General features: G+C 38.5%; 1 protein-coding gene across 5 annotated transcripts in view; it reads left to right on the top strand.

Annotated features, from left to right (window-relative positions):
- APC (APC regulator of WNT signaling pathway) overlaps window positions 1-23,085 on the top strand; it is a 120,602-nt gene that overhangs the window by 17,135 nt on the left and 80,382 nt on the right. The window contains exon 1 of one of the 5 annotated variants that reach the window (XM_070462328.1): window positions 14,155-14,260. The exons of the other annotated variants lie outside the window; for them this stretch is intronic. Coding sequence (XP_070318429.1) covers window positions 14,186-14,260 — 75 coding nt within the window. The 5' untranslated portion in view covers window positions 14,155-14,185. Of the gene's footprint in view, window positions 1-14,154; window positions 14,261-23,085 lie in introns of those variants that run through there. 5 annotated transcript variants of the gene reach the window in all.

The following is a 23,085-nucleotide window of genomic DNA, read 5'->3' as shown; positions in this document are numbered from 1 at the left end:
ATATACAGTAGATTTTGTTTTTAATGTCAGTTTAATAATTGGACTTTTTCTTATCAAATCAAATATATTTCGAGGGCTCATTTGTGTATTATAAATTGATAAATGATTGGCCAAATGATCTAAGTATTTTAAATGTTAAGATGATGGTAGTTTTAATTATGTTTTGGAAAAAAGGCTATTTTTAAAAAACTCATTCTGTGTGCTCCTTTTTCTTGGATTCACAGTGATACCATAAACATTTGGTGCTGTTTTGGTAATTTAAGTCCCTGAACTCTTTAGTGTTGAAATCTCATCTTTATGGAGGAGGGTTTCTAAGTTTATGTTGTAAATTGTACCTTTGGGAGCAGTGTTATAGCTGTTTTAGGTTTTTAATAAAGATCAAAGCTGAAAACATTAAACAAGACATAATTTTAAAAAGACACATGGGCAGACATAAAATTCTGCTTTAAACATTTAGTTTTTAAAAAATTAATCAGAATTTGATTTTTTTCCTCAGACGAAAGGTAGCTTAAAACATTGGATGACCAGAAAGTGGAATTTTATCAGATTAGAGCACATTAAGAATTTAGGGAAAAAGTTTCCTTTACTAACGAGGAGATGTTTGAATATTTGTTAATTGGGTAAAATGATTGTCAAAGGTGATTTTTTGCTTCTTTGTCTTATTAGAAACATAAATTAGTAAGTATGCTGTCAAAATTGTCAAAATAAGACTAATTAAAACAATTAAGTTTATTATAGAGTGTAAAATTTTGTGTTTTTTTCCTGTTTTTGTTTTTCAATTGAAAAAGTCTGGTCATTAGTTTTAACTATAAATTAGTAGTATATGCATATAATGCCTGGTTATTTCTTCTCTAGAGTAAGAAATATCAACTGGTTTTGTTAATTTTTGTAAATCTTGCCGTAATCATGTATCCTTCCTTATTTGAAATGTCTGTATTTTTCATTGCCTATAAGAAGATGTCTAAAGTTTTTAACCTACCAGACAAAATGTAAAACTGCCCTAAAATTCCTAAATATCTTTAAAGGCTAGTTCTCTTGCTGCTTTCTCTCTGAACTCGTTCTTGATTGGCTAGCCAGAAATTATCAAATTTCTCATCCTTTGATACAGATGTTACCTCGTATTAAAACTTTTCTTGTGCACATTTGTAAGTTGATATCTTCCTCCTCTTTGTATCATCTACGTTCATACATTCAGCAGTGTTACTGGATGTCTGCTGTGCCCCAAACACTGTGTGAAGGCAACAGCAGTGCATGAGAATCCAGGTCCCTGTCCTCATGAAATTTATATTCTAGTTTGGGAATGATAATGAGAGAGACAAAAATTAAATAAATAGATAGATGCCTAGAGCCTTTTAGATCTTAAATGTTTTGAGGAGAAAACAGTATATATGATAGAAGGTTTAAGGACAGTGCCAGTGTTGATTTGATGGTGATGGAAGATCTCTTTGAAGATGTGACATTTATGCCAAAGCTGAACGATAACGGTGGAGAGTCATTTGAAGATTTGGGAGCAGAGTTCTCGAACTGAAAGACAAACAGTGCAAAGGCATTAGAGAGAGGAAAGAATGGGGGAGGTGGGGGAAGAAGGTGGGAATGGAAGCAGGAGGTAGGTTATACAGTCTTGTAAGCAGAGGTAAGGGATTTGAAATTTATTCTAATTTAATTTAGAAGCCTGAGAATTGTTGTTTAGTCGCTAAGTTGTGTCTGACTTTGCAACCCCATAGACTGTAGCCCATCAGGCTCCTCTGTCTGGGATTTCCCAGGCAAGAATACTGAAGTGGCTTCCCATTTCCTTCTCCAGGGCATCTTCCCCACACAGGGATCAAACCTGCATCTCCTACATTGGCAGGCGAATTCTTTACTGCTGAGCCACCAGGGAAGCCCCGCATTTACGGGTTCATGTGATTACATTGGGCTCACCCAGGGCCACCCTCCCCCTCCTTTACTGAGAGTGTACTATACAACCAGCACAGGACTAGGCACTGATGTGTATTGCTGAGCAAGCAAAGATTTTAATCTGAAAGCCACATAAAGACAAGACGGAAGTGACCTCCATTCTCAAGGAAAGTCCATGTCAAAAGGTCCAGGACCATAGTGCTCTGGAATTGGCCTATTTGAATCATAGGAGTTTGACTGTGGTTGTAAGAGTTATTCCTTACAAGTTACAAGGTAACTTTCTCATGTCTCTCAGTTCAGTCACTCGGTCGTGTCCGACTCTGTGTGACCCCATGAACTGCAGCACACCAGGCCTCCCTGTCCATCCCCAAATCCGAGTCCATCCAAACCCACGTCCATCGAGTTGGTGATGCCATCCAACCATCTCATTCTCCATCGTCCCCTTCTCCTCCTGCCCCGAGTCTTTCCCAACATCAGGGTCTTTTCAAATGAGTCAGCTCTTCACATCAGGTGGCCAAGTATTGGAGTTTCAGCTTCAACATCAGTCCTTCCAATGAACACCCAGGACTGATCTCCTTTAGGATGGACTGGTTGGATCTCCTTGCAGTCCAAGGGGCTCTCAAGAGTCTTCTCCAACACCACAGTTCAAAAGCATCAATTCTTTGGTGCTCAGCTTTCTTTATAGTCCAACTCTCACATCCGTACATGACCACTGGAAAAACCATAGCCTTGACTAGATGGACCTTTGTTGACAAAGTAATGTCTCTGCTTTTTAATATGCTGTCTAGGTTGGTCATAACTTTCCTCCCAAGGAGTGAGCGTCTTTTAATTTCATGGCTGCAGTCACCATCTGCAGTGATTTTGGAGCCCAGAAAAATAGTCATCCACTGTTTCCCCATCTGTTTGTCATGAAGTGATGGGACTGGATGCCATGATCTTCGTTTTCTGAATGTTAAGCTTTAAGCCAGCTTTTTCACTCTCCTCTTTTCACTTTCATCAAGAGGCTCTTTAGTTCTTTACTTTCTGCCATAAGGGTGGTATCATCTGCATATCTGAGGTTATTGATATTTCTCCCAGCAGTCTTGATTCCAGCTTGTGCTTCATCCAGCCCAGCATTTCTCATGATGTACTCTGCATATAAGTTAAATAAGCAGGGTGACAATATACAGCTTTGACATACTCCTTTTCCTAATTTTGGAACCAATCTGTTGTTCCATGTCTAGTTCTAACTGTTGCTTCCTGACCTGCATACAGGCTTCTCAAGAGGCAGGTCAGGTAGTCTGGTATTCCCGTCTCTTTCAGAATTTTCCTCAGTTTGTTGTGATCCACACAGTCAAAGGCTTTGGCATAGTCAATAAAGCAGAAATAGATGTTTTTCTGGAACTCTCTTGCTTTTTTGATGATCCAGTGGATGTTGGCAATTTGATCTCTGGTTCCTCTGCCTTTTCTAAAACCAGCTTGAACATCTGGAAGTTCACGGTTCATGTATTGCTGAAGCCTGGCTTGGAGAATTTTGAGCATTATTTTACTAGCGTGTGAGATGAGTGCAATTGTGTGGTAGTTTGAGCATTCTTTGGCATTGCCTTTCTTTGGGATTGGAATGAAAAGGGACCTTTTCCAGTCCTGCAGCCACTGCTGAGTTTTCCAAATTTGCTGGCATACTGAGTGCAGCACTTTGACAGCATCATCTCTTAGGATTTGAAATAGCTCAACTGGAATTCCATCACCTCCACTAGCTTTGTTCATAGTGATGCTTCCTCAGGCCCATTTGACTTCGGACTCCAGGATGTCTGGCTCTAGGTGAGTGATCACACCATCGTGATTATGTGGGTCATGAAGATCTTTTTTCTCATGTCACTACATGGTTCTTTATTGCATCCATACTGGTCTTAACTAAAGCAGATATTTTCAATACCATCATTGGATAAATGTCAGCCAAACAGAGCCAAAACAAATTTTGCCATTTTTCTGAGCTTTAGGGCAAGGGTCACAGTGCTCTGGGGCTCATCTTCCCCATATAAGCTCATTCTTTAGATTGTGTTCCTTCTTTAGGGTTGCAGGCTACCCTATGGCATGCAGAGAAAGTGCCAAATGAGTGACAGTGAATCTTGTCTCCTTTTTTTAAAGTCTGCTAACTAATAACTTTAGTTACATCTGCCAAGTCCTTCTTACCATGTAATATAGCGTACTCACTACCGTAACACCAGGGCATACTTAGCCTAATACATGTTTAACGTATTTAATATCATATAAGAGCAGTGAAGCAGAATTAACTCTGACAGGTAATTTTTGAGTCATTCCATTTTTTTAATTTCTTTTACCTTTACTTATATGCCTACCTTCAAGGATTACCTTGATATGACGCCTGATAGATTAGCCATACTCCATAAGACAACCCGAAACTGTTTATCTTTAGTTTTAGTTATTTAACTAAATAAACATAAAAATGTGGAAATGCCTCTTGCATTTAAAGAGATTTTGTTCTAGATATCTTCCAGAGAAAGCTGTGGTTACTCATTGATAAAAAGTTGTGGGTCAAGAGAATTTTTTATGGATTCCAAATTGATATTGTCTAAGCTGTTTGAGATTTTTTGTTTTCACTTATTCTGATTATTTAAAAAGTGTATTCGCTCAATAAATGTTTATTGAGCAGAGCTAGGTGCTAGGATGATAATAACTGAACACGTAACTTTTTTTGGTAATTAATTTATTTTAATTGGAAGCTAATTACTTTACAGTATTGTAGTGGGTTTTGCCATACATTGACATGAATCAGCCATGGGTGGACATGTGTCCCTGTACCATCCTGAACCCCCCTCCCACCTCCCTCCCCATCCCATCCCTCAGGGTCATCCCAGTGCACCAGCCCCGAGCACCCCGCCTCATGCATCGAGCCTGTACTGGTGATCTGTTTCACATATGATAATATACATGTTTCAATGCTATTCTCTCAAATCATCCCACCCTCGCCTTCTCCCCCAGAGTCCAAAAGTCTGTTCTTTACATATGTGTCTCTTTTGCTGTCTCGCATATAGGGTCATCATTACCATCTTTCTAAATTCCATGTATATGCGTTAGTACACTATATTGGTGTTTTTCTATCTTCACTCTGTATAAATAGGCTCCAGTTTCATCCACCTCATTAGAACTGATTCAAATGCATTCTTTTTAATGGCTGAGTAATATTCCATTGTGTATATGTACCACAGCTTTTTTATCCGTTCATCTGCCGATGGGCATCCAGGTTGCTTCCATGTCCTGGCTATTGTAAACAATGCTGCGATGAACATTGGGGTACATGTGTCTCTTTCAGTTCTGGTTTCCTTGGTGTGTGTGCCCAGGAGTGGGGTTGCTGGGGTGTATGGCAGTTCTATTTCCAGTTTTTTAAGGAATCTCCACACTGTTCTCCACGGTGGCTGTACTAGTTTGCATTCCCACCAACAGTGAAAAGACAGCCTTCAGAATGAGAGAAAATAATAGCAAACAAAGCAACTGACAAAGAATTAATCTCAAAAACATACAAGCAACTCCTGCAGCTCAATTCCAGAAAAATAAACGACCCAATCAAAAAATGGGCCAAAGAACTAAACAGACATTTCTCCAAAGAAGACATACAGATGGCTAACAAACACATGAAAAGATGCTCAACATCACTCATTATCAGAGAAATGCAAATCAAAACCACAATGAGGTATCATCTCACGCTGTCAGAATGGCTGCTATCCAAAAGTCTACAAACAATAAGCGCTGGAGAGAGTGTGGAGAAAAGGGAACCCTCTTACACTGTTGGTGGGAATGCAAACTGAACACGTAACTTTTTAGGAATCATGAGACTCTGAAGGAGAAACAAGCTGTTCTGGGAGATAACACAGTCATCGTTTAGTAACTGTGAGTGGTTGGTTCTGAGACCTTGGAGGATATCAAAACCCAGAGATGCTCAAGTCCCTTTTATTAATATAAAACAGTATAGTATTTACATATAATCTACATATATCCCTCCCATTATACTTTAAATCATCTCTAGGTTTGTTATAATACCTTGTAAGTGCTATGTAAGTAGTTGCCAGGCTGCTTGGCCAATGCAAGTTTTGTCTTTTGGAACTTTCCCCAGATCTTTTCTATATATTTTTGATCCGTGGCTGGTTGAATCCACAGTGGTTGAATGTAGAACCCAAGGATATAGAGCACCTACTGTACGTATATCTAGGTAGATGGTCTAACATGACCTCTCATGAGGATGAAATTTTGACCAACACTGGCTTGCCACTTCACTGTGAGTGGACCTGAATTAATCTTGAAATTTGTTTGAGCCTCAGTTTTCTATGTATGTGAATAGTAATCTTTAATTGGAGTTCCTATGCCCTTTTGCAGTAGCACTAGCAATTTTGAATTAATTTGTATTTTCCTTAAGAAAGGCTCCCCCACAATTTATACATGTACCTGAATCTGCTTTTGGCTACCTTAATTTTTTTCTCTTTCAAATGTGATGATTTCAAATTGTGTCCAAACTAGAGGTACTTAACTTTCAGAAATAATGTGTGTTAGTTGGTAGAAATTTTATAAAATTAAGAAAAACTACGATTTTTATAATTTCTACACCCAGGGAAGACCCTTGACATTTTAGTGATCTTTCAGTCTTCTCTGTGCACATACATAGTTCATTAAAAAAAAGACAAGGCTAGTTGGCTAGATAGTATCATATTACAAATACAGTATGTAATTCACTTTAATACATAATTGTTATAATTTATATACTTTAATAAATTATATAATTATTAAATTATATAAATTATATATCATAATTTATATAATTTAATAAAATATTTATAATATATAATATCTAGTTATAAATATTTATGTATTAATAACTTGATAATTCTGCATTTTCACTTAATGCCACATGAATTATATAATACAATTGTATCTAATTATCTTCTATAAGATAATTTAATTTTTTTCTATGAGATTGACTTTTTATTTAGATTCTTCATATAAGTGATCCCATGCAGTATCTGTCTTTTCTGCTTAGCATATTTCACTTAGCATAATGCCTTCAAGGTCCATCCGTGTTGTCCCAAATAAGTAGGGTTTCCTTTGTTCTCATGACTGAATAATATTCCATTGTGTGTGTGTGTCATCATTTTTATTTATTCATCCATTGATAGGCACTTTTTTCCATGTCTTGGTTATTAACAACATGCTGCAGTAAACATGGGAGTGTAGAACTCTCTTCCACAGCCTGGTTTCATTTTTTGGGGATACATGCCCAGAAGTGGGGTTGCAGAATCATATGGTAGTTGAATTTTAATTTCTTGAAGAACCTCTATGCTGTTTTCCATAGTGGCTGCACCAGTTTACATCCCCACTAACAGTCCACTCGGATTTCCTTTCCTCCACATCCTCCTCAGTATTTGTTATTTCAGACTTTTGGTGATAGCCATTTGAACAGATGTGAGGTGATACCATTCTGGTTTTGATTTTCATTCCCCTGATGATGAGTGATGTTGAACATCTTTTTATGTATTTGCTGGCCTTTTGGGTGTCTTCTTTGGGAAAATGTTTATTCAGTTCCTCTGCCCACTTTTTAATCCAGTTGTTTGGTTTTTTGGCTATTTAGTTGTGTTTTTTTAAATGTAATCAATATTTTGGAATATTAATCCATTAGGTACATGAGTTAGAAATGTTTTCTCCAATTTGATAGTTTGCTTTTTCATTTCATTGATGGTTTCTGCTTCTGTGTAGAAGCTTTTTAGTTTGATGGTGTTCTACTTGTTTGTGTCTGCTTTTATTGTCTTTATTTTTTGGTGTCAAATACAGAAAAATCATTGCTGAGACTGATGTCAAGGAGCTTACACTCTATGTTTTAGGAATTTTACAGTTTCAGGTATTAAAAATAAGCTTCTAATCCATTTTTTGTTGATTTTTATGCACATTGTAAAATAGGGGTCCAGTTTATTCTTTTACATGTGGCTCTCTGGTGTTCCCAATACCATTTATTGAAGAGAGTGTCTTGTCACCATTGTATATACTTAGATCCTTTGTTATCAATTAATTTACCATATTTACAGAGGCTTATTTCTGAGTATTATTGTCTTCCTTGATCTGATGTCTGTTTTTATATTAGTGTATTTTTTGGGTTTTTTTTTTTTTTTTTGAGCATAATTGATTTGAAACTAACCATACTGTTTTGATCACTATAGTTTTATAATATAGTTGGAAATCAAGACATGTGATGCCTCCAGCTTTTTTTTCCCCCAAGATTCCTTTGACTATCTTGGGTCTTTTGTGGTTCCATAGACATTTTAGGATTGTTTGTTCTGTTTCTGTAAAAAATGTTGTTGGAGGTTTGAAAGGGATAACATTGAATCTGTAGATCACTTTGGGTAGTATGGACATTTTAACAGTGTTAATTTTTCCAGTCAGTGAGCTTGGAACATCTTTCCCTTTATTCATGTCTTCAGTTTCTCTCATCACTGACTTACAGTTTTCACTGTGCAGACCTCTCACTTCCTTGGTTTAAGTGTATTCCTGTGGATTTTATCCTTTTATGTTTGGCACAATTTTAACCATCTCTAAGTGTGCCAAAAGTGTAATCAACCAAGCTGCTGTTATCAGTCATTAAGTTTGTTTTTGAAATTTCCTTTGTGGAAATGATACTGAGTATCTTTGCATGTTAATATTTGTATCTGATTGTACGTAAGATCGTTTCTTTTAACTGGACTTACTTCAGTATAACCATTTTACTTTTATGTATTCCTTTATGTATTTTTGGCTGTGCTGGGTCTTCAGTGCTGCATGTAGACTTCCTCTAGTTGCAGCCTGTTGGGGCTACTCTTTGTTGTGGTGCGGGGGCTCCTCGTTGTGGCGGCTCTTCTTGGGTTCTAGGCACACAGGCTTCAGCAGCTCTGGCTTGTGGACTCTGGAACGTGGGCTCAGTAGTTGTGGCGAGCAGGTTTCCTGGCTACGCAGCTTGTGCAATCTTCCCAGACCAGGGATCAAGCCATGTCGCCTGCACTGGCACGCAGATTCTTACTCACTCGACCACCAGGAAAGTCCAGTATAAGCATTTTAAGGACTTTCAGAAGCTACTGCTTATTTTTTTTTTAATGTATCCTCATTGCCCCGCAATATTATTTTAAAATATCATTGTCTACTTAATAGGTGAAAATTATATTCTTTTGTTTTTATTTCTTTGAATCCTTACTGTAGTGGAACAGTTTCTGTATATTAGTTCCTATTGTTTTTCTCATGTTAATTGCTAGTACCTGACTAGGAAGCTTTTTGACAGGAAAAAAGAAGCTTGTTTTTTTCCTCTGTAAGCAAATGCATTAGACTATATAGCACTCAGTTTAAAAACATTTCAAAATGATTTCTCTATTGTAGTGCAGTAGGAGCTTTGATAGCAGAAGCTAGGGTGATGCATGGTGCTTCGCAGTTCTGATAGTAAACACCTATGCCTGGACCTCATCCTCAGAGATTCTGACTTAATGATGTTTTTAAAACTTCTCAGGCTCCTAAAGTGATTCTGTTGTGCAGCCACCTAACCTCAGGAACATAACCCCAAGGCTGCATCACAGTTTTTTCACCTAGAGGGCCTAGGGTTTTTATTTAAAGCATTCTGTTTCATATGTAGATGGTTATATTTTACAGTAATATTCATTATTCAGCATTTGCGCTACTATTATTGCTTGCGGGATCTGCATTGTATGCCCTTTGGAGATTAATTTCAAATCATTCCTTATACTAATAGGACTTAATAAACAGCATATTATGGTATACACCATGAGACGTTCAAGGTACAATCGGGTGTGGCTCTCCCCTAGAATTCCTACAGTCAGCACTAGGAAAGGAGATGTACACAGAGGTACCAATATGTTTGTTCCATAAAAGAGGTAGGGATGGAGGGAAGATGAGGGTGGATTGAGTCTAGGTGGAATGGTCAATTATTTCATGGGAATCTATGTTTAAGCTGAACCTTGATTCAGACCAATAGAGCAATTAATAGTCCTTTACTTGTAAAAAGTGTTTCATAGTCTATAAAGTTTGTCCATACTCACTCATTTGATCCTTATAACAGCTCTATGAAATAAGCTAAACAGTTGTTCTCATTTTACAGATGAAAGAGTAGTCAAGTCAAGTAGAATCAAGTAGAATAGTTGTGACATCCAGAGTCCATAGAGCTACGAAATGAAAGATTCAGAACTTTAAACCTGATTCTTCAGTCTTTGTACGCTGGAGCCTTCTACTGTACCACATTATAGTAAAGGCAGAAAGTTCTGTGTTTAAGGTGAGTTTTAGAATTGGCTAAGTGATTAGTTTGGTGGCTCAGATGATAAAGCGTCTGCCCTACAATGCGGGAGACCTGGGTTCAATCCCTGGGTTGGGAAGATCTCCTGGAGAAGGAGATGGCAACCTTGCCTGAAAAATCCCGTGGATGGAGGAACCTGGTAGGTCCATAGGGTTGCAAAGAGTCGGACACTACTGAGTGACTTCACTTTCACTTTCAAGTGATTAGTTTGATTGGACTGGTATTAGGATGCAAATTTTAGAATAGTTGGAGATAAAGCTTTAGTGCAGTTTAGGCAGAATAATGGCTCCCTAAAGATGTCCACTTCCTAATCCCCAGAACCTGTGAATATGTTGGATTATGTTGCAGAAGGGAGTTAAGGTTGAAGATAGAATAAAGTTGCTAAGGAGATACCCTGAGTTGTCAGATTGTGGAGGTGGGCCAATGTAAGAACAATCTTTAAAGTAAGTCCTTGAGAATGGAAGCAGGAAGAGAAGAGCAAGAGTCAGAGAACGAGCTAATGACGGTGGAAGCAACGTGACAGTGCTCCGAGCTGAGAGGAGCGCAGTCCACACTGCTGGTTTTGAAGGTGGAGGAGAGCGCCCTGGACCCGAGACGGGAGTTGGTCTAGAACCAGGAAAGGGCAAGAAAACAGATTCTTTCTAGAGCCTCCTGGAAGAAGTAAAGCCCCACAGACACCTTGATTTTAGCTGTGAGACCAATTTTGGAACTTGCTTTTTGAAGTAACATAGAACACACATATATGAAGACTGTATATGTATCTCCCACTTAGTCTATACATCACTAAAAATCCCATTGCCTTTACAACATTTCAGCTCCTTCTCGAGTCCTATAAAAACTAGAAAAGAGAGGAGAATTGGTCTTCAGAACCAGTTGGTCTATGAAATGTGACTGACTTTATTTTCTTCTTATGCTTTTTTGTCATACCTAACCCAGTACAAATCTAAAGACTGGAAGGTTGTTAAATGAATTTGAGGTTTATTTAATTGCTTAGCCCCTGGAGAAGCTACACTAGCACATGCCTTTTCAATACATAATAATTATTTTTAAAGAAAAAGACTTTCACTGATCTCTTTGTAGGCATTAATCTACTCTATTCTATTTGAGGTCTCCAGTAAAGAAAGAGTTGAGTATTAACAAAGTGCAGGAGTCGAAATAGCTGAATTCAAAGCACTGGTTTTAACTCATTTTATACTAGCTGATATTGTTGCCCATATTCTTGTCAGTTTTTGAAATCACAAGTGTTAAAGTGGGCCTAACATGTTCATGTCAAAATGGAATGCAAAGTTTAAGATACTAAGAATCCTATTATTTCTATTCAGAATAGAATCCTGTTCTTTCTATTCTATTTTTTTTTTAAGTTACATAAAGTTCAGAGGGGTTTTTTTTGTTTTTTTTAATGTGAACTATGTATTCGTATTTATAAAATTTATTTGAAAAGTGAAAGTGTCGGTCACTCAGTTGTATCCAACACTTTGCAACCCCCTGGCAGATTCTTTACTGTCTGAGCCGCCAGGGAAGCCCTCAACATTTACTTATGAATATTTATAAAAACAGACAAGCTAATCCTAATGAGCACAGATCATTTGAAGTCAGCGACATGTTTGTCGGTATAGTCTCGTGATAGCCTTAATATACAACTTATTTCTGTAAAATTTTGATCAGAAAATATTTTTAATGTATACAGATATATGTAGCCTGAATGATGACATTAATATATAAATAGGGAGGGCAGGAGCTTTATTCTGAGATACATATAAACCTAGTAGCACAAATTAATGTTTCAGTGACCTCCATTGTTTCCAAATTTCTGCCAATACATTTTGATTGTATATGTTTTTAATTGTAGTTTTAAAAATAACAAAGTATACGGAAACACATACATTACCATATGTAAAATAGATAGCCAGTAGGAATTTGCTGTATGATGCAGGGAGCTGGAGATGGGATGGGATGGGAGGTGGGAGGGAGAATCAAGAGGGAGTATACCTGTGTACATATAGGTATACAGATGTACACCTATGACTGATTCATGTTGATGTATGGCAGAAACCAACACAATATTGTAAAGCAATTATCCTTCAATTAAAAAAATAAATAAAAATTTAAAATGGCTAAATATATTGTTATACAAAATTTAAATCAAACTTTTGTGGAATTGCTGAGAAAACTGGTTTGAAAATCTTACTGAAACTCAGTTGAAAACATGTAAAGTTTTTAGATTGGCTTGTTTTTTTATTTGAATTATATTGATTGGTGAATGTATAATGGCCATAGCTTTCTGTAAAATTCTGTCATTTGAATCAGTAACTTTTATAACACATGTAATAAAAATTTAGACAAATATTTTGGCCACAAACTGGTGTACTAAATAATAGTTGGAATCATAGTCGGAGTCAGGATTTGTTTCTTAGGGTACTAAGAAGTTATTTTAGAAGCTTTTAAAATGTCTTCTGTGTTTAGAAGGGTACTTTTTCTTTCCAGAAGCTTTAGGCTTTATGAGGAATTATCTGTTCTGAATTTGTCACAAATAGTTGATGACTAAATAAGTCCCAGTTAATGAATCATGCACTTTCAGTAAGAGAGTCTTGAAAGCCTTTTGTAAAACTAAGTCATCTTGACAAAAGAGATATTTAGGACAGAACCAAGTTGATTAATGTTTCTTTTACTTCAAATATCAAGGGAAAGTATTTCTAAATATATTTAAACTTTTCATTTATTATATATATTTTTCCTAATTGCTAATAATATGTGATTCATTTGTTCATTCAACAAATATTTAGGGAGTATTTGCTATATGGGCATTATAATACAGAGACAAAGAAAAGAAAAAATATCCAAAAGCAGAAGGGAATAGCAGAAATTACTCCATAATCCACCTTCCATGAATAACTACTGTGAATATCCACTCTGTGTACATCTGTGGGCATTTTGCTATTTGTCCATTACTTTTCTAATTTATACCATTTTTATTAAAATGAAATTGCTCCAAATACGCTGTTTGATAGCTTGCTCGGTGCTTTTCTTGCTATTAATTTGAAAAATTAAGATTATAATAAATATATTTCATTTAAAAACCTAAAGTTAAGTATCCTTTTAAATTTGAAATAGATCGTGAAAACTGATTCCCCCCACCCCCCACATTTTAAACCAGATTTTAAATCCTTGGCAATTTGGATTTTGTCCTTCTAACTAATAAAAAATAATTCAAGCTTTACTTGGTTAAATTTAAGTGAAATGTGGAATTTGCATTGAAATATTTGAGTCACAGATTAGTAGTGACTCATAGCATTTACTGTGTCAGGATGTGTTCTGAATACTGCTTCATATATATTAACTCCACTATTCAACATTTCTGTTGCCATTTTGTGGGGGAAATTAAGCACTGAGCCTTTAAGTGACTAAAGTCACACAGCTAGTAAATCACAGGAGCAGAAGATTCAATCCAGACTGTGTGACTCCATGATTTTGGTCTCAACTACTCTTCTGTACTGCCATCATAGCTTTTCTGGAAACTTGGGTTTTTTATTCATACTTCCAGTGATTTACCTAGCAAATCGGTGATTTGCAATGTAACATTATTTGTTTTGATACATTTAGTAGAATTCTTTTTCTCTGTGCTGCAAGCTGGTAAATCTTAGCAAGTCACGAATGAGATGTAATTTGTTCCTCGCTCACCCACCTCTAGTGTCTCGTGCTGATATCTTTCTGCCCATGGACCTCCCCCACCCCAGCGTTTCTGCCTGTCAACTTCCGTGGGCTGCAGTGGGTGGCCCGGGGGTAGCGTCGGTGCGCGCTAGGTGCCGGCCTGGGCTCGGAGCCGTGCGGCGGGGCGGGGCCCTTGCGCTGCTCCTCTGAGTGCGGAGCGCGAGTCGGCGAGAGGCGCGTGGAGCCGCTGTGTAATCGCTGGATGCGGACCAGGGCGCTCCCGTTCCCGTCGGGGACCTGCCGATTGGCTGCGCGCGGGCACATGTGACCGACATGTGGCCGTATTGGCGCAGCCCGCCTGGGTGTCACTGGAGACGGGATGGAGGTGCCGCTGGGCTCGGAAATGGGGTAGGTGCTGGAGCTGCGCTGGCCCGGCTTGCTGCCTGGGTTGAGAGCGGGCGGGGGGCGAGGGGGAGACGCTTTTCTCGCGCACTGTCTAAAGCCGATGGCCTTACCTTGGCACAGGGTCCGCAGCCACATGCCAGGCGAAAAGGCAGGGGCGTCTCCCCCCACCTCCCCCTACTGCAGCACCGGAGATGGATTTCCTGTGCTTCTGATCCTGGGCTTTTGACAGAAGAGGGAGAAGGGGGAGGGGTATGCGTGTTAAGGGGAGACTGGTGAGAGAGCTGTTTTTGAAGCTAGAAAGAGGTTTTGTTTTTATAATGCCTGTTGACAGAGTGGAGTGGAATAACTGTATCTAAGGAAACGGGTAGAGGACAACAAAGAATGGAGCATATTCATGGCAGGAGCGAAAGCTCTAGCCCATTGAAAGGCCTCTTTTCCTCCCTGGCCACGGGGACACACGCAGTGGTAGCCAAGAGAGGGGATACGAAGCTGCTGCTGATGGCTGATGGGGACCTTGTGGAGAGGGCAGCTTGGGAGGGGAGGAGGGGGTGGAGGCAGGCACTGCAGAGCTTGAGTGGTGGCTTTGGTTGATGGGTGAAATTTTGGTTACCAGAGAGCCTGCTCTGGCAAACGGTATGAGTGACTGCCTGTGAATAGGGTGGCAAAAAGATGCCAGTGCCTTTGTTACTCTGAAGTCACAACCCTAGTGCCTTTTTGCAGATGACTGCAGCAACGCTTTCTGCCACCCAGGCTGGAATGGTGACTGCAGAGGAGTAAGAACCCTTGCCCCGGTGCTGTTGGTAGAAGTCTTTCTACAAAAAGCCATAGGTTATCATTACAACCTGTATAGAGAAGTTATTTAGATTTTTAAAACCAGGAAGAATATCTGACTATGAATGTCTTGACAGTGGACTATACCAGACACTTTGATTCTACATCACAGAAGAGATGTTCAAATTCTTTGCTTCAAATAAATCCTGTAGGAAATCTTAATAAATTATGTATGAAGCAGTGGATCTTTTCCTTTGTTAGCATAGCTTTCTGCTATTAATTAGGTTATTCAAGAGTAAATCACTTTATAATGTAAATTACTTTGGGAAAAATTATTGTGATAATTTTTTCATAGGCTTAATATTTAAGATCTGTATTAAGTATTTATAGTACTCTTTGGTCACTTTTAGATATCTTTGAATAAAGTCTATAGGAAAATATTTCAAATTAAAGCACCATGATTTTTCTTTTAGAAATATTTCTGCCTAATGAATACTCATAAGATTTACTCTTGATATCGAGTATTTTCATTGCACTGCTTTTTGTTCCTTTCATTAAATGTCTAAAAACATGTTTTCAGATTGAGTATAGTTTTAAATGCTGCCTTATCTTTATGCATATTTATGGTAGCCAGCTTGTCACACCTCCCTACCCTCTGATCAGGATGGCAGTGGCTTTGTAAAGCACTCCAGGGTCAGTGTATCTTAAGTAGTGTTTATGTATTAGAAAGTCTTGAAAGAACCTTTAATTTTTGTTTTAGAAATTTTTTTTCAAGATAAGGAATTGAACTTGAATAAAACTGGCAGCCTGGTTTTCACTGATAAATAAGCAATTTTGTTCTTTATTTTTAAAACTATTTTTGCTCTAAAAATTATTAATCGTGTATATCAGGGTTAATAGTCCTTAGAATCTCTTTTTAAAATCTGATGAAAATCATACCTAGAATTAAAGATGTTATATTAAATTTTTAAATGAAATTTGTTTGTTTTTTGTAGTATATCTAAATTTTCTAGAAGATCCTTTGAGATATTTTTCCAATAAGTTAAAGAAAATTTTAAGTGAAATTTAATAGCTAATGCCAATCATATCTTTGAACTCATAGTTTTTGACAGTTTATGATTCTTATTTTTATATAAATTATCTTGTTTTACTATTTAAACAGCTTGGTGTAGCATTATTTTCATTTTAAATGATAATTATTCCTAATTACGTTAATTACATATATTGTGACTTTATACAAGGTCATGTATTGTATATAAGGACATGAAGAATGTAAGTCTTCTGTTTTGTTCTAACTGCAAAACTATAATGTCGCTTGTTACATAACATACGAAATAGTATATAACAGAAATTATCTGAAAAACAATATAAATCAACAAGTCATTCATTGAATGAAAAAGAAATCTCGGTTTTGAGTTTTTAGCTATGGTCTAAGAATGCTTTGTAAAATACGTGGTAGCTAAGCAAGTGGAGATGCAGCAGTTTTCATAATGACATTCATAACATACTTTTTAAAGATCATTTTATTAATCAAATTAACATTTGTGCTAAACAGAACAGTATTAGATTGAGATTTTAGAGGGATTAAATAGGAGCTAAAGTACGAAAAGTTGATTTTTTTCCCTTTATATTTATTATGAAATACCTAATATAAGACTATACTGTTGGCTTTAGTGGTCTTTGAAATTATTCATTGTTAATTTATCTGGGTGGCTCAGATGGTAAGGAATCTGCCTGCAATGCAGGAGACCTGGGTTTGATCCCTGGGTTGGAAAGATCCCCTGGAGAAGGAAATGGCTACCCACTCTAGTATTCTTGCCTGAAGAATTCCATGGACAGAGGAGCCTGGCAGGCTACAGTCCGTGGGGTTGCAAAGAGTTGGATACAATTGAGTTTCTGACACTTTTACAATTGATGTAGTCAAAATTGAGCTATTGAGGACTTCAGAAGTTAAAGATTCCTAAGTGTGTCTGTGAAGTGAATCAGAGTTGTTAATTGCGGTCTTCCACGCCTTGCTCTTTAGATTTGTGCCATTTTCTCCGTTTTTAAAAGTGATCTCACATACCTGAGCGGCCTTCTCACATTCAGTGCTCCCTTTCATCTTGGCCTCCCCTGCTTTGTCTCTTACTAACCTCCAAGTGGGAGGAGAGTCATGACCGACCTGGACAGCGTATTAAAAAGCAGGGACGTTACTTTACCAACAAAGGTCCATCTGGTCAAGGCTATAGTTTTTCCAGTGGTCATGTATGGATGTGAGAGTTGGACTATAAAGAAAGCTGAGCGCCGAAGAATTGATGCTTTTGAACTGTGCTGTTGGAGAAGACTCTTGAGAGTCCCTTGGACTGCAAGGAGATCCAACCAGTCCATCCTAAAGGAGATCAGTCCTGGGTGTTCATTGGAAGGACTGATGCTGAAGCTGAAACTCCAATACTTTGGCCACCTGATGCGAAGAGTTGACTCATTGGAAAAGACCCTGATGCTGGGAGGGATTAGGGGCAGGAGGAGAAGGGGATGACAGAGGATGAGATGGCTGGATGTCATCACCAACTTGATAGACATATATTTAAGTAAACTCCAGGAGTTTGTGATGGACAGGGAGGCCTGGAGTGCTGTGATTCATGGAGTCGCAAAGACACGACTGAGGGACTGAACTGAACTGAAGTGTAATTTCACCTAGTACACAGGATAGGATAGGGTAATATGATGTAGAGAAGATGACTTGAGGAAATACATTTACTACGTACTTGAGTAGCTACTAAATGCCAGACAATATAAAGGTACAAGAGAATCAAATAAGACATGGAAACTAACTTCCAAGAAACTTACAATAGAACTAAGTGAAATATTGCTGCTGCGTTGAAAACACTGCTTTGGCTCCTCCTGCAATCTTTAGAGATTTATATCATCTCAAATGTCTTCTGACTTCAAGGAATGTAGTAGTTTGCTGTTTGAAACACAGTGCCTTGTAAAATCTGCTTGGAAATAGCAGATAATCGGAAATTAAATTTCTTTTGACGTATTAAGTGCCTTGAATGTAAAAGATGAAGTGATTTCTAGATCTTCTAGCTATAATAGTCAATAATTTGTGGTTTTTGGTTTCTGTAAGGTTAGAAGGAAAGTTACATAGATCGTTTATTGTTTTGGTATAGGTTGTTAAGTGTCACTCACTTGTTAAGTACCAGGTATGTTCTTTAGAATTATTTTTGTTAATCAAATCATGACATCAGTCCCACAAGGCAAGCTTTCACCCCTTTATTCCCACTCCCCTTATAGGCACTCATTTACATGTGTTCTTAAATATACTTTAATTCTTGTGAAATGTTCAGCATTTTCTGTCTTTTTTGTAGTTAATGAGGGTTTTTTTTTAAATTGTGGTAAAGTATACATACATAAAATTTACCAGCTCAGCCATTTTTAGCTGTATATATAGTTCTGTGGCATTAACTATTGTTGTGAATGTATCACACAGTTCATCTCTAGTTCTTTTTCATGTTCCCAAGCTGAACCTCCACTGAGTAAGCGCTGATTCTCCATTCCCCTCTCCCCAGTTCCTGGCCACCGCCATCCCATTCTCTTTCCCTATGAATTTGACTTCCCTCAGAACCTCAAATAAGGTAAGTCTTCAGGGTTCATCCATGTTGTTGCATCTGTCAGAATTTCCACCTTTGAGGCTGAATAATATTACAGTGTGTGTATACCACATTTGTTTATCCATTCATTTTTTGATGGACACTTGGGTTGTTTTCATCTTTTGGTTTTTATGAATAATGCTGTTCTGAACACGGATATGAAAATACCTATTTGGGTTCCTACTTTTGCTTCTTTGGGGTATTGTACCAAATTTATGTTTTTAATTTGTATAACTTTTTAACATGTTTAACTCAATACTATTTTTTATTTTCTTAATACTATTTTAAAAAATGTGGGGAGGGGAGGCTACCGCATGTAACATGGGGCTTCCCCTGGTGGCTCATTGGTAAAGAATCCGCCTGCAATGCAGGAGACGTGGGTTCCATCCCTGAGTTGGGAAGATCCCCTGGAGGAGAGCATGGCAACCCACTCCAGTGTTCTTGCCTGGGAAATCCCATGGACAGAGGAGCCTAGTGGGCTACAGTCCATAGGGTCGCAAAGAGTCGGACACGACTGAAGTGACTTAGCATACACGCACGCAAACAGCATGTGTAATCTTAGTTTCTCTGCCAGGGAGTGAGCATATGCCCCCTGCATTGGAGTCTTAACCACTGGACTGCCAGCGAAGTCCCTCCATACTGTTTTTAAGATCTATTTTACTTTCTGTCCATCTAGTTTGTGGTACTAAGTCTGCTATATAATGTTCTGTAATATCTATCAGATGGGAATGTCCTTAAGGTTTTTTTTCCAAATCTCTTTTACCACAAACTTTGCTATGGTGTGCATCCTTGTATGGGACTTCTTATCGACTATTTTAGTAACGTATCAGTATATAAGCCGAGTCTTAGTGGCTTAAACAAGAAATACTTAATACTTCAGGGTTTCTCTGCGGTAGAAATTCAGGAGTGTCATAATTGGGTATATGGCTCACAGTCTCTCATAAAGTTAGTTAAGATGTTAGTCAGGCCTGCAGTCGTCTGAAGGTTTGACTAGACTGGAGGATTAACTTCCTAGATGGCTCACTTATGCTGTTTCTCCTGACTGTTGGCAGAAGGCCTCACTTCTTTGCCATGAGCTGCTATAGGGCCAGCTTGAGAGTTTCCATGACACTGCAACTGGCTTCCCCCAGTGACCCCAGAGAGAAAGAGCAGGAAGGAAGCCTTTCATGACATAGTCTTGAAAGTCATACTCCATCACTTCTGCCATAGTCTCTTCATTAGCAGTGAGTCACTTAGTCTAAACCACACAAGAAGAGATGGATTAAGCTACAGTTTTTGAAGGTATAAGACCAAAGAAATTGTGGATGTATTTCAAGATCACTTCACGTCTGGTGAGATTTCACTGGAATTTATCCTTGGAAGAGGGATCACTGGATTATAGGATGTTTTTCATATTGTTGTTGTAACAAATTAGCACAAACTTAGTATTTAAAACAGCCCAAATTTATTATCTTACAACCTTGGAGATCAGAAGTCTGAAATGGTTTTCGTTGGATGAAAATCATGATAGCAGCAGTAGTATGCTTTCTCCAGAGACTGTTTGGTGAATCCATTTACCTGCTTTTTTCAGCTTCTAGAGTCCAGCTGCATTCCTTGGTTTGTGGCCTCTTCTCCAGCTCTATGCAAGCAGCACAGGAAATCTGTCTCTGACCCTCTGTTTCTGTCTTCATGTCTCCTCTGACTTGGACTTTTCTGTTTGCTTCTTATAAGAACCCTTGTGGTTACAGCAGGTCTACCCACATAATTCAGGAAATTTTCCCAATATTAAGAAACTTGACTTGTTCACATCCACAAAGTCCCCTTAGCCATGTAAGGTAACACATTCACTGCTTTCCAGGATTCGTATGTGCCTACTGTACTGTAGGCATACACATCCAGTTCTTTTTCTTTTTTTTTTTTTCAGATGTACACATGCAATTCTGAAGTGGTTTTTTTTTTTTTAAGTTTTATTTTTGTGAATGAATGTTACTTTTTTGAGTAAATTCACATTTCATTTACCAAATTTGTTTATAGTATGGTATATAATAATGGCTAAGATGGTAACCAGATATCCATTGAAGAATATCGAAATATGTGTTCCACTAGCTATTTTTAGAGTCTTGGTTTTGTTATCATTTAATTTATGTCGGTATATTAGCTACTTGGGAATAGAAGCTGAGAAGCATTAAAGCAGTGTGGCTGTGCCTTGTGGTCTCGCTAGACCGTTTCTGTGGGTGCTCTGTCCGAACCTCATCTTCCTCACACTGTGATGTTACCTAGCCACATTGTGGTTCCAGTCCACGTTTATGCAGTTACCTCCGATTGTTTCAGCAAGGCGTGGCTCTCATAAACTCTGTCAGTCTCTTGAACCCAAACTTGGCTTTGAATTGTAGGTAATTTGTATCTTGGGACTTCCCAGGTGGCTCAGTGGTAAAGAATCCACCTGCCAAGCAGGAGACACAGGTTCGATCCTTGGGTTGGGAAGATCCCCTGGAGAAGGAAATGGCAACCGACTCTAGTATTCTTGCCTGGGAAACCCCATGGACAGAGGAGCCTGGCAGGCTATAGTTCATGGGATTGCAAAAGAGTTGGACACGACTTAATGACTAAACAACAACAACAACAACAACAATTTGTGTGCCGGAGTCTCCTGTAAGTTGGAATCTTAAGACAAGACTTGTGTGAAATACTTGCTTTGGGAAATGATCCAGGAACAAGAGTAGTGGCTTAGAAAATGTTAAATAGTGAAGAGGAAAGCCAGTACGTGTTCTCAAGTTGATCACCGCTTCAGACAATTTGGAAAGCCGGGACGACGTTCAGAGGAGCGGTGTAAATTGTTTACCTAAGGAAAAGAATTATACATACTAGCTCCCATTCCCCTTTAGTCCCAACCCGTGTGCACTCTCACATAGGCTGCACGTGCCAGCGTGTCGGGACCCACACTGGAGTGGCACAGAGGGGCAGAAAGCGAGGGTGCCTGGCGCAGTCAGGGCGCTGTCCGCCTGCGTCTTGCACGAGCCGTGTGACGCGGCAGTGACTGCAGTCAGAATGAGCCAAGGGAATGGAAGACGGGACAAGAATGTCTGATTCATTTGTATACAGAGCCTGTTTCCCCTTTCTGCTGGCCTATTAGCCACTTGCTAGGTCATAGATATTGAGAATAAGGAACATGTCAGTTACATTTTCAGTGTTACAGAGCTGCTGTGACCAAGTTCCACATACTCGTGGATTAGAACCATAGAAATGTACTCTCTCACAGTACTGGGGCTTCAAGTACAAAATCACAGTGTCGGCCAAGTTGAAACCTTCTAGAGACTCTGAGACTCCGTTCCCTCCCTTCTCCCTGGCTCGTGGTGGTTGCTGGCGTTCTCCGGCGTTCCTTGGGTTGAAGCTGCCTCACTCCAGTCTCTGCCTCCCTTGTCACTTGGCATTTTCCCCGTGTCCCTGGTCATTTCTTCACATGGCCTCCGTTTAAGGATTCCAGTCATTGGGTTCAGGGCCAGTCCTCATCCCATAGGATGAGGACCTATGAGGACCTTATCTTAATTCGATTACATCTGCAAAGATCCTGTTTCCAAGTGAGGCCGTTTTTCACAACCTCCAGGGATTAGCTACTTGTGACTCAGCATATTTTGGGAAACCTGATTCACCCTATAAAACCTCCCTATAATATCTGCATGGTGTCTTGGGAATAATTAGTTTTCAAATGTTTCTTGATTTGAATGGTACAGAAAGAAATCCATCATCTTACTTGTTTAACGGGAGGGTCATCTTGGACATCTCTGAATTTGTGCTCTCATCTTGCTCTTCTTTGCTCTCCGTGGCCGTTAATTCTTACATGTATTCATCTTTTTGTGACTTGCACTGAGTATTTCGGGAATCACGAAACTATTAGATACAAACCTTGTCTTAAAGGTGGGAAACAAAACTTGCCAAAGTAAAATGGAATAATTAGAAAACAGTTAAACCAAGTTGTGTAGTATTTACTGAACAGTTAGCAGGAAGACTCATCATTGGCTTGTGGGAGACGGGTTTTTTTCTTGTTGTTGTTTAAAAAAACATAGCAATTTAAAGTGACATTTAAACATTAGTAGCTGATGTCATAGTCATAGCCAATATGATTCTTTAAGCATACAATAATTCCTGAGTACATTCATTTTTGCCTTTTTTTTTTTTTTTTTTTGCTAGTTTTAAGTAAGATTGTTTTCCCCTATGACTTATGATATAAATTTAGGAAGGTTTTTGTGTGAGGAAACAGAATTGGGCTTTAAAGTATACCAAAGCAGAGGGGGAAAAAGCTGGAACATTCAAAAAGGAGTTGAATTCTGAGCAGAAGTACAAAATAGTTTGTATGGAAGAATGAAGAGGGAATTAATTAAACAGAAGGGTTATTTTGGAACTTAATAGAAAATAAGTTTGGAACGAAGACTGGTATTAAGTACACTAGAT

This window comes from Odocoileus virginianus, unplaced genomic scaffold (assembly GCF_023699985.2).
Source record: "Odocoileus virginianus isolate 20LAN1187 ecotype Illinois unplaced genomic scaffold, Ovbor_1.2 Unplaced_Scaffold_3, whole genome shotgun sequence".
Lineage (NCBI taxonomy): Eukaryota > Metazoa > Chordata > Mammalia > Artiodactyla > Cervidae > Odocoileus > Odocoileus virginianus.
The sequence above is the reverse complement of the archived record's forward strand: the minus strand, read 5'-3'. Positions and strand labels throughout refer to the sequence as shown.